The sequence below is a fragment of the Oncorhynchus gorbuscha genome, unplaced genomic scaffold (assembly GCF_021184085.1).
Source record: "Oncorhynchus gorbuscha isolate QuinsamMale2020 ecotype Even-year unplaced genomic scaffold, OgorEven_v1.0 Un_scaffold_1102, whole genome shotgun sequence".
Classification (NCBI taxonomy): domain Eukaryota; kingdom Metazoa; phylum Chordata; class Actinopteri; order Salmoniformes; family Salmonidae; genus Oncorhynchus; species Oncorhynchus gorbuscha.
In genome coordinates, this window is record NW_025745984.1 from 195,001 (window position 1) to 207,251 (window position 12,251).

The 12,251-nt window shown below is 48.2% G+C and overlaps 1 protein-coding gene across 1 annotated transcript in view; it reads left to right on the top strand.

Moving 5' to 3' along the window:
* The window catches only part of LOC124021409 (glutamine-rich protein 2-like), a 10,276-nt gene extending 4,849 nt beyond the window's left edge, over positions 1-5,427 (top strand). Inside the window, exons 3-5 of the mRNA XM_046336600.1 lie at positions 952-1,054; positions 4,510-4,611; positions 5,243-5,427. Of these exons, the coding sequence (XP_046192556.1) occupies positions 952-1,054; positions 4,510-4,611; positions 5,243-5,427 (390 nt within the window). The remainder of the gene's footprint in view (positions 1-951; positions 1,055-4,509; positions 4,612-5,242) is intronic.
* The last annotated feature ends 6,824 nt before the right edge of the window (positions 5,428-12,251 follow it).

The following is a 12,251-nucleotide window of genomic DNA, read 5'->3' on the forward strand; positions in this document are numbered from 1 at the left end:
AGTAGAGGCTGGGTAGAGGAGGAGTAGAGGAGGAGTAGAGGCTGGGTAGAGGAGGAGTAGAGGAGGAGTAGAGGAGGAGTAGAGGCTGGGTAGAGGAGGAGTAGAGGAGGAGTAGAGGCTGGGTAGAGGAGGAGTAGAGGAGGAGTAGAGGAGGAGTAGAGAAGGAGTAGAGGCTGGGTAGAGGAGGAGTAGAGGAGGGGTAGAGGCTGGGTAGAGGAGGAGTAGAGGAGGAGTAGAGGAGGAGTAGAGGCTGGGTAGAGGAGGAGTAGAGGAGGAGTAGAGGAGGAGTAGAGGAGGAGTAGAGGAGGAGTAGAGGCTGGGTAGAGGAGGAGTAGAGGAGGAGTAGAGGAGGAGTAGAGGCTGGGTAGAGGAGGAGTAGAGGAGGAGTAGAGGAGGAGTAGAAGCTGGGTAGAGGAGGAGTAGAGGAGGAGTAGAGGCTGGGTAGAGGAGGAGTAGAAGCTGGGTAGAGGAGGAGTAGAGGAGGAGTAGAGGCTGGGTAGAGGAGGGGTAGAGGGAGGAGTAGAGGAGGAGTAGAGGCTGGGTAGAGGAGGAGTAGAGGAGGAGTAGAGGAGGGGTAGAGGAGGAGTAGAGGAGGAGTAGAGGAGGAGTAGAGGCTGGGTAGAGGAGGAGTAGAGGAGGAGTAGAGGAGGGGTAGAGGAGGAGTAGAGGAGGAGTAGAGGAGGAGTAGAGGAGGAGTAGAGGAGGGGTAGAGGAGGAGTAGAGGAGGAGTAGAGGCTGGGTAGAGGAGGAGTAGAGGAGGAGTAGAGGAGGGGTAGAGGAGGAGTAGAGGAGGAGTAGAGGCTGGGTAGAGGAGGAGTAGAGGAGGAGTAGATGACTGTATATGTGATGTGTCTCCTCCAGGTGAGAAGCTGGGTAGAGGAGGAGTAGAGGAGGGGTAGAGGAGGAGTAGAGGAGGAGTAGAGGACTGTAGATGTAATGTGTCTCCTCCAGGTGAGAGGCTGGGTAGAGGAGGAGAAGATGACTATAGACTTCTCCATCGGTGAAAACACCACAGAGGGAAGAACACACATGATGTGTATCCAAGGAACAGGCGGTAAGAACCAGCTGCAGTGTGTGTGTGTGTGTCAGGTAAAAACATGACTATATACAGGGAGTACCAGGTAGTAACATGACTATATACAGGGAGTACCAGGTAACAACATGGCTATATACAGGGAGTACCAGGTTATAACATGACTATATACAGGGAGTACCAGGTAGTAACATGACTATATACAGGGAGTACCAGGTAACAACATGGCTATATACAGGGAGTACCAGGTTATAACATGACTATATACAGGGAGTACCAGGTAGTAACATGACTATATACAGGGAGTACCAGGTAACAACATGGCTATATACAGGAGTACCAGGTTATAACATGACTATATACAGGGAGTACCAGGTAATAACATGGCTATATACAGGAAGTACCAGGTAATAACATGGCTATATACAGGGAGTACCAGGTAATAACATGGCTATATACAGGGAGTACCAGGTTATAACATGGCTATATACAGGGAGTACCAGGTAATAACATGGCTATATACAGGAAGTACCAGGTAATAACATGGCTATATACAGGGAGTACCAGGTAATAACATGGCTATATACAGGGAGTACCAGGTTATAACATGGCTATATACAGGGAGTACCAGGTAATAACATGGCTATATACAGGAAGTACCAGGTAATAACATGGCTATATACAGGGAGTACCAGGTAATAACATGGCTATATACAGGTAGTACCAGGTAATAACATGGCTATATACAGGGAGTACCAGGTAATAACATGGCTATATACAGGGAGTACCAGGTAATGACATGGCTCACAGAGGTAGTGGTAAGGCTAGCTCACAGAGGTGAGGTTAGCTCACAGAGGTGAGGTTAGCTCACAGAGGTACGGTTAGCTCACAGTGGTAGTGGTAAGGCTAGCTCACAGAGGTGAGGTTAGCTCACAGAAGTACGGTTAGCTCACAGTGGTAATGGTAAGGCTAGCTCACAGAGCTACGGTTAGCTCACAGTGGTAATGGTAAGGCTAGCTCACAGAGCTACGGTTAGCTCACAGTGGTAATGGTAAGGCTAGCTCACAGAGGTGAGGTTAGCTCACAGAGTGAGGTTACCTCACAGAGGTGAGGTTAGCTCACAGAGGTGAGGTTAGCTCACAGAGATGTGGTTAGCTCACAGAGTTACAGTTAGCTCACAGTGGTAGTGGTAAGGCTAGCTCACAGAGGTGAGATTAGCTCACAGAGGTGAGGTTAGCTCACAGAGGTGAGGTTAGCACACAGTGGTAGTGGTAAGGCTAGCTCACAGAGGTGAGATTAGCTCACAGAGGTGAGGTTAGCTCACAGAGGTGAGGTTAGCTCACAGTGGTAGTGGTAAGGCTAGCTCACAGAGGTGAGGTTAGCTCACAGAGGTGAGGTTAGCTCACAGAGGTGAGGTTAGCACACAGTGGTAGTGGTAAGGCTAGCTCACAGAGGTGAGATTAGCTCACAGAGGTGAGATTAGCTCACAGAGGTGAGGTTAGCTCACAGAGGTGAGGTTAGCTCACAGTGGTAGTGGTAAGGCTAGCTCACAGAGGTGAGATTAGCTCACAGAGGTGAGGTTAGCTCACAGAGGTGAGGTTAGCTCACAGGGGTATGGTTAGGTCACAGTGGTAGTGGTAAGGCTAGCTCACAGAGGTGAGGTTAGCACACAGAGGTGAGGTTAGCACACAGAGGTGAGGTTAGCTCACAGAGGTGAGGTTAGCTCACAGAGGTGAGGTTAGCTCACAGAGGTACGGTTAGCTCACAGTGGTAATGGTAAGGCTAGCTCACAGAGCTACGGTTAGCTCACAGTGGTAATGGTAAGGCTAGCTCACAGAGCTACGGTTAGCTCACAGTGGTAGTGGTAAGGCTAGCTCACAGAGCTACGGTTAGCTCACAGAGGTGAGGTTAGCTCACAGAGGTGAGGTTAGCTCACAGAGTAACAGTTAGCTCACAGTGGTAGTGGTAAGGCTAGCTCACAGAGGTGAGGTTAGCTCACAGAGGTGAGGTTAGCTCACAGTGGTAGTGGTAAGGCTAGCTCACAGAGGTGAGATTAGCTCACAGAGGTGAGGTTAGCTCACAGAGGTGAGGTTAGCTCGCAGAGGTGAGGTTAGCTCACAGAGGTAGTGGTAAGGCTAGCTGACAGGGGTGAGGTTAGCTCACAGAGGTGAGGTTAGCTCACAGAGGAAGTGGTAAGGCTAGCTCACAGAGGTGAGGTTAGCTCACAGAGGTGAGGTTAGCTCACACATGAAGTGGTAAGGCTAGCTCACAGAGGTAGTGGTAAGGCTAGCTCACAGAGGTGAGGTTAGCTCACAGAGATGAGGTTAGCTCACAGTGGTAGTGGTAAGGCTAGCTCACAGAGGTGAGGTTAGCTCACAGAGGTGAGGTTAGCTCACAGAGGTAGTGGTCAAGGCTAGCTCACAGAGGTACGGCGCCCAGTTCATGACATCTATTGCCACAGCGTCAGTTCAAATCCACCATGGGAGCGCAGAAAGGAGTCAATCTGTCAAAATGAAGACCAGAGTTGTCGTGTTTCACTGCATCGAAGACTTCTGGTTTTCCACCAATTCCCTTTTCTTCATGAAAGTTACTCTCTTTAAAGCTGCAGTATGTAACCTTTTGGGCTACCGACCAAATTCACATAGAAATGTTAGTTCTAGATCTGTCAGCCTCATTGACAGTCTCTCTGCAGGTTGTGAGAACCCCAAGCCCTGTCGGTCTCATTGAGAGTCTCTCTGCAGGTTGTGAGAACCCCAAGCCCTGTCAGCCTCATTGCCAGTCTCTCTGCAGGTTGTGAGACCCCCAAGCCCTGTCAGTCTCATTGCCAGTCTCTCTGCAGGTTGTGAGAACCCCAAGCCCTGTCAGCCTCATTGCCAGTCTCTCTGCAGGTTGTGAGAACCCCAAGCCCTGTCAGTCTCATTGCCAGTCTCTCTGCAGGTTGTGAGAACCCCAAGCCCTGTCAGTCTCATTGCCAGTCTCTCTGCAGGTTGTGAGAACCCCAAGCCCTGTCAGTCTCATTGAGAGTCTCTCTGCAGGTTGTGAGAACCCCAAGCCCTGTCGGTCTCATTGAGAGTCTCTCTGCAGGTTGTGAGAACCCCAAGCCCTGTCGGTCTCATTGAGAGTCTCTCTGCAGGTTGTGAGAACCCCAAGCCCTGTCGGTCTCATTGAGAGTCTCTCTGCAGGTAGTGAGAACCCCAAGCCCTGTCGGTCTCATTGAGAGTCTCTCTGCAGGTTGTGAGAACCCCAAGCCCTGTCCATCTCATTGAGAGTCTCTCTGCAGGTTGTGAGAACCCCAAGCCCTGTCGGTCTCATTGCCAGTCTCTCTGCAGGTTGTGAGAACCCCAAGCCCTGTCGGTCTTATTGAGAGTCTCTCTGCAGGTAGTGAGAACCCCAAGCCCTGTCGGTCTCATTGAGAGTCTCTCTGCAGGTTGTGAGAACCCCAAGCCCTGTCGGTCTCATTGAGAGTCTCTCTGCAGGTTGTGAGAACCCCAAGCCCTGTCAGTCTCAGCTCACCGTGTTGGAGTACGGATATTATGATGGAGATCCTGTTACCAAGGTGATGCTGCAGCCTCTCACAGGTACACACACACACACACACACACACACACACACACACACACACACACACACACACACACACACACACACACACACACACACACACACACACACACACACACACACACACACACACACACACACACACACAGGGACAAAGACACACACACACACAGATACAAAGACACACACACACAGAGACAAGGACACACACAGGGACAAAGACACACACACACACACACACACAGGGACAAAGACACACAAACATTCACTGATAGGCCTATATAGTGTTTGGTGGGTAAACACATTCACAGATAGGCCTATATAGTGTTCGGTAGGTAAACACATTCACAGATAGGCCTATATAGTGTTCAGTGGATAAACACATTCACAGATAGGCCTATATAGTGTTCGGTGGGTAAACACATTCACAGATAGGCATATATAGTGTTCAGTGGATAAACACATTCACAGATAGGCCTATATAGTGTTCAGTGGATAAACACATTCACAGATAGGCCTATATAGTGTTCGGTGGGTAAACACATTCACAGATAGGCCTATATAGTGTTCGGGGGGTAAACACATTCACAGATAGGCCTATATATATAAAAAATGCTCTACTCATATTGTTGTGATGTTGTGTGTCAGGTCGTACCCACCAGCTGAGGGTTCACTGTGAGGCGGTAGGGCACCCCATTGTAGGAGACCACACCTACAGCCTGGGAGAGGACAGCGCCCCCTATCGCATGATGCTGCACGCACACCTCCTACACCTTCCTCTGGAGCCGCTCCCCTGCAGGCCGCCGCCCCGACCCCTTCACCACGCCCACTGACCCCCGCTGGCGCCCGCAGCTGCCTCCGGACTGTAGAGGGAGTCGTGGAGACCCTGCTGGAGCACAGGGTGGCGGGGGAGAGGACAGAGCGGGAGAGAGGAGGAGGCAGCAGGAGGAGAGGAGGAGGCAGCAGGAGGAGAGGAGGAAGAGGTGGAGGGGAGAGAGGAGAGTGAGGAGCAGAGGAGGATGTGTCAGCAGTGGTTGTCTGAGTGGACTGATGTCTGAATTCTCCTCTTCATCCTCATTCCTTCTCCTCTCTTCATCCTCATTCCTTCTCCTCTCTTCATCCTCATCCCTTCTCCTCTCTTCATCCTCATCCCTTCTCCTCTCTTCATCCTCATCCCTTCTCCTCTCTTCATCCTCATCCCTTCTCCTCTCTTCATCCTCATTCCTTCTCCTCTCTTCATCCTCATCCCTTCTCCTCTCTTCATCCTCATCCCTTCTCCTCTCTTCATCCTCATTCCTTCTCCTCTCTTCATCCTCATCCCTTCTCCTCTCTTCATCCTCATCCCTTCTCCTCTCTTCATCCTCATTCCTTCTCCTCTCTTCATCCTCATCCCTTCTCCTCTCTTCATCCCTTCTCCTCTCTTCATCCTCATCCCTTCTCCTCTCTTCATCCTCATTCCTTCTCCTCTCTTCATCCTCATCCCTTCTCCTCTCTTCATCCTCATTCCTTCTCCTCTCTTCATCCTCATTCCTTCTCCTCTCTTCATCCTCATCCCTTCTCCTCTCTTCATCCTCATTCCTTCTCCTCTCTTCATCCTCATCCCTTCTCCTCTCTTCATCCTCATCCCTTCTCCTCTCTTCATCTTCATCCCTTCTCCTCTCTTCATCCTCATCCCTTCTCCTCTCTTCATCCTCATCCCTTCTCCTTCTCCTCTTCACCCTCCATCCCTTCTCCTTATCCTCTCTTCATCCCTTCTCCTTCTCCTCTCTTCATCCTCATCCCTTCTCCTTCTCCTCTCTTCATCCCTTCTCCTCTCTTCATCCTCATCCCTTCTCCTCTCTTCATCCTCCATCCCTTCTCCTCTCTTCATCCTCATCCCTTCTCCTTCTCCTCTCTTCATCCTCATCCCTTCTCCTCTCTTCATCCTCATTCCTTCTCCTCTCTTCATCCTCATCCCTTCTCCTCTCTTCATCCTCATTCCTTCTCCTCTCTTCATCCTCATTCCTTCTCCTCTCTTCATCCTCATCTCCTCCTTCTCCTCTCTTCATCCTCATTCCTTCTCCTCTCTTCATCCTCATCCCTTCTCCTCTCTTCATCCTCATCCCTTCTCCTCTCTTCATCCTCATCCCTTCTCCTCTCTTCATCCTCCATCCCTTCTCCTTATCCTCTCTTCATCCCCCATCCCTTCTCCTTCTCCTCTCTTCATCCCTTCTCCTTCTCCTCTCTTCATCCTCATCCCTTCTCCTCCTCCTCTCTTCATCCTCCATCCCTTCTCCTTCTCCTGTCTTCATCCCCATCCCTTCTCCTTCATCACCCCCTTCCTCTGTTAACCTCTCCTTGAGACTCTGCAACCAAAAGCATATTTTACTATTTGATCTGCTTGTCACTCAGTAAGGAAGAGATGTATTGTGTGAGTCTGGTGGGAGCGTAGCACAGCAGGAGTCAACTGTCTGCCCTCCGTCTCACATCGAACAAGAAGACACTCAGCCTGGATAAATACTCTGGAAGACTTACTCTTTAAAAAAAGAAGATTTTTTTTTAAATGGCACTTTGTTTGACTATTTTGAAAATATTTTTATTGTTGTTTTGACGTTGCTCTGGATTAGAGTGTCTGCTAAATGACTCTCTGGATTAGAGTGTCTGCTAAATGACTCTGGATTAGAGTGTCTGCTAAATGACTCTCTGGATTAGAGTGTCTGCTAAATGACTCTCTGGATTAGAGTGTCTGCTAAATGACTCTCTGGATTAGAGTGTCTGCTAAATGACTCTGGATTAGAGTGTCTGCTAAATGACTCTCTGGATTAGAGTGTCTGCTAAATGACTCTCTGGATTAGAGTGTCTGCTAAATGACTCTCTGGATTAGAGTGTCTGCTAAATGACTCTCTGGATTAGAGTGTCTGCTAAATGACTCTCTGGATTAGAGTGTCTGCTAAATGACTCTCTGGATTAGAGTGTCTGCTAAATGACTCTCTGGATTAGAGTGTCTGCTAAATGACTCCTGGATTAGAGTGTCTGCTAAATGACTCTCTGGATTAGAGTGTCTGCTAAATGACTCTCTGGATTAGAGTGTCTGCTAAATGACTCTCTAGATTAGAGTGTCTGCTAAATGACTCAAATGGAAGCCATGTCAATGATGTACAGTGTACACCTCTTCCTCTCTCTGGTAATATGAATCATGACCCCACTTCCGGGTCAGGGGATGGCAAAATAAATAAAAATATTTTATTTGTTCTATTTTTGTTGACAATTCAAAGTTACAAATATGAAAAAAAAAAAAAAAGAATTCATTGCAGATTGGGAAACATGTTTTCAACACATACTGTAGCTACAAATAAAAATAAACATAACTAGCTAGCTAGCTACATCACTATTTCACAATAACAAGATTTGTATTCGCGTTGCGAAGACTTGTCAACATAAGATAATCTGATCAAGTCAGTCTCATGGTTCAAAAGCTACCGAGCAGACAGAACTGTGTGCAAGTCATCTGATATGTTAACTGTCCAGAAGGGGGTGCCACGGGGCTCTGTTCTAGGACCACTGTTAATACTGCCCAGAAGGGGTGCCACAGGGCTCTGTTCTAGGACCACTGTTAATACTGTCCAGAAGGGGGTGCCACCGGGCTCTGTTCTTGGACCACTGTTAATACTGTCCAGAAGGGGGTGCCACAGGGCTCTGTTCTAGGACCACTGTTAATACTGTCCAGAAGAGGGTGCCACAGGGCTCTGTTCTAGGACCACTGTTAATACTGTCCAGAAGGGGGTGCCACCGGGCTCTGTTCTTGGACCACTGTTAATACTGTCCAGAAGAGGGTGCCACAGGGCTCTGTTCTAGGACCACTGTTAATACTGTCCAGAAGAGGGTGCCACAGGGCTCTGTTCTAGGCCCACTGTTAATACTGTCCAGAAGAGGGTGCCACCGGGCTCTGTTCTTGGACCACTGTTAATACTGTCCAGAAGGGGGTGCCACAGGGCTCTGTTCTTGGACCGCTGTTAATACTGTCCAGAAGGGGGTGCCACCGGGCTCTGTTCTTGGACCACTGTTAATACTGTCCAGAAGAGGGTGCCACAGGGCTCTGTTCTAGGAACACTGTTAATACTGTCCAGAAGAGGGTGCCACAGGGCTCTGTTCTAGGACCACTGTTGTATACTGTCCAGAAGGGGGTGCCACAGGGCTCTGTTCTAGGACCACTGTTAATACTGTCCAGAAGGGGGTGCCACAGGGCTCTGTTCTAGGACCACTGTTAATACTGTCCAGAAGAGGGTGTTCTAGGGCCACTGTTAATACTGTCCAGAAGGGGTGCCACAGGGCTCTGTTCTAGGACCACTGTTAATACTGCCCAGAAAGGGGTGCCCCAGGGCTCTATTCTAGGACCACTGTTAATACTGCCCAGAAGGGGTGCCACAGGGCTCTGTTCTAGGACCACTGTTAATACTGTCCAGAAGAGGGTGCCACGGGGCTCTGTTCTAGGACCACTGTTAATACTGCCCAGAAGAGGGTGCCACAGGGCTCTGTTCTAGGACCACTGTTAATACTGTCCAGAAGAGGGTGTTCTAGGGCCACTGTTAATACTGTCCAGAAGAGGGTGCCACAGGGCTCTGTTCTAGGACCACTGTTAATACTGCCCAGAAGAGGGTGCCACAGGGCTCTGTTCTAGGACCACTGTTAATACTGTCCACAAGAGGGTGTTCTAGGACCACTGTTAATACTGTCCAGAAGAGGGTGCCACAGGGCTCTGTTCTAGGACCACTGTTAATACTGCCCAGAAGAGGGTGCCACAGGGCTCTGTTCTAGGACCACTGTTAATACTGTCCAGAAGAAGGTGCCACAGGGCTCTGTTCTAGGACCACTGTTAATACTGCCCAGAAGAGGGTGCCACAGGGCTCTGTTTTAGGACCACTGTTAATACTGTCCAGAAGAGGGTACCACAGGGCTCTGTTCTAGGACCACTGTTGTATACTGTCCAGAAGGGTGCCACAGGGCTGCATGGTATTGAGAGGAGGATGGATGGGGCCTTGTATCGCGAGATCTTGCGAGATCAGTAAGAGCATTGAAGATGGGTCATGGCCGGGTCTTCCAGCATGACAATGACCTGAAACACACAGCCAGGGCAACTAAGGAGTGGCCCCGTAAGAAGCATCTCAAGGTCCTGGAGTGGCCTAGCCAGTTTACAGACCTGAACCCAATAGAAAATCTTTGGAGGGAGCTGAAAGTCCGTTTCGGGACATACTGGTACCACAGCTCCTACCAGGACATACTGGTACCACAGCTCCTACCAGGACATACTGGTACCACAGCTCCTACCAGGACATGCTGGTACCACAGCTCCTACCAGGACATACTGGTACCACAGCTCCTACCAGGACATACTGGTACCACAGCTCCTACCAGGACATACTGGTACCAGGACATACTGGTACCACAGCTCCTACCAGGACATACTGGTACCACAGCACCTACCAGGACATACTGGTACCACAGCTCCTACCTGGACATACTGGTACCAGGACATACTAGTACCACAGCTCCTACCAGGACATACTGGTACCGCAGCTCCTACCAGGACATACTGGTACCTGGACATACTGGTACCACAGCTCCTACCAGGACATACTGGTACCTGGACATACTGGTACCACAGCTCCTACCAGGACATACTGGTACCACAGCTCCTACCAGGACATACTGGTACCACAGCTCCTACCAGGACATACTGGTACCACAGCTCCTACCAGGACATACTGGTACCACAGCTCCTACCAGGACATACTGGTACCACAGCTCCTACCAGGACATACTGATACCACAGCTCCTACCAGGACATACTGGTACCACAGCTCCTACCAGGACATACTGGTACCAGGACATACTGGTACCACAGCTCCTACCAGGACATACTGGTACCAGGACATACTGGTACCTGGACATACTGGTACCACAGCTCCTACCAGGACATACTGGTACCACAGCTCCTACCAGGACATACTGGTACCAGGACATACTGGTACCACAGCTCCTACCAGGACATACTGGTACCTGGACATCCATGCTTCAGCATGGCGCTTGTAACGCCAGGGTAGTGGGTTCGATCCCCGGGACCACCCATACATAGAATGTATGCACACATGACTGTAAGTCGCTTTGGATAAAAGCGTCTGCTAAATGGCATATATATATATTAAGTGCAGGCGACAGACCTGATCAACAAATCACCTTGCATCTTAAAATAACTACTCCTTAATATTTGTAGATCAATCAGTCACAATTCACCCATGATATATATCGGTTTTGATATTATCGAACATCGGCTAATATCTTTAATAATTGACTAAACTACAAAAAACAAACAAAAAAAGATCTTGATAGAACTACATCCCCCAGACTGCAGCGCTGATGTCCGGTGGATGTGACGTTGCCAGTCTTGATTTAGTGGTCGGTTGTCTTCGATTTCCGGTTTATGTTCGTTTGTTAGCCAAATATTTGAATGTTGTTTTGTTGTTGTTTCAATAACATCCGAGTTAATGAGATTGAACGACCTATATATAGCGTTTTGTTAAGTATTACATAGCTAACTTATTAGATATATAACTGGTTAATAAGTAGGTCATTCGAAGTATAAACGGGTAGCGATTATTGGTCTGTCGTTAGGCTAGCTTCGGCTAGCTAGGTTAGCCCAAACAGACTGAACTGAACAGAAAGTGCCAGCAGCTAGGCTAGCTAGGTTAGCCCAAACAGAGACTGAACTGAACAGAAAGTGCCAGCAGCTAGGCTAGCTAGGTTAGCCCAAACAGAGACTGAACTGAACAGAAAGTGCCAGCAGCTAGGCTAGCTAGGTTAGCCCAAACAGAGACTGAACTGAACAGAAAGTGCCAGCAGCTAGGCTAGCTAGGTTAGTCCAAACAGAGACTGAACTGAACAGAAAGTGCCAGCAGCTAGGCTAGCTAGGTTAGTCCAAACAGACTGAACTGAACAGAAAGTGCCAGCAGCTAGGCTAGCTAGGTTAGCCCAAACAGAGACTGAACTGAACAGAAAGTGCCAGCAAACATGAGAAATCACAGCCAACTCCGCCAGTGAACACTCAGGTAAAGTGACAACCTCGACAGCATACATAGAAAATGTGTTTTACTTCTCTTATTTTATTAACTAACTATGTTTGTCATTGATGTTTCTTTAACATTTCTTCTGTTTGCTAACGTTAACTAGTACAGTACTATATAGTTGTCTAACGTTAGTAACTATATAGTTGACTAACGTACTATTAGTTGACTAACTAACTAATAGTTAACTAGTACAGTACTATATAGTTGACTAACGTTAATAACTAACTAATAGTTAACTAGTACAGTACTATATAGTTGACTAACGTTAGTAACTAACTAATAGTTAACTAGTACAGTACTATATAGTTGTCTAACGTTAGTAACTAACTAATAGTTAACTAGTACAGTACTATATAGTTGACTAACGTTAGTAACTAACTAATAGTTAACTAGTACAGTACTATATAGTTGACTAACGTTAGTAACTAACTAATAGTTAACTAGTACAGTACTATATAGTTGACTAACGTTAATAACTAACTAATAGTTAACTAGTACAGTACTATATAGTTGACTAACGTTAGTAACTAACTAATAGTTAACTAGTACAGTACTAT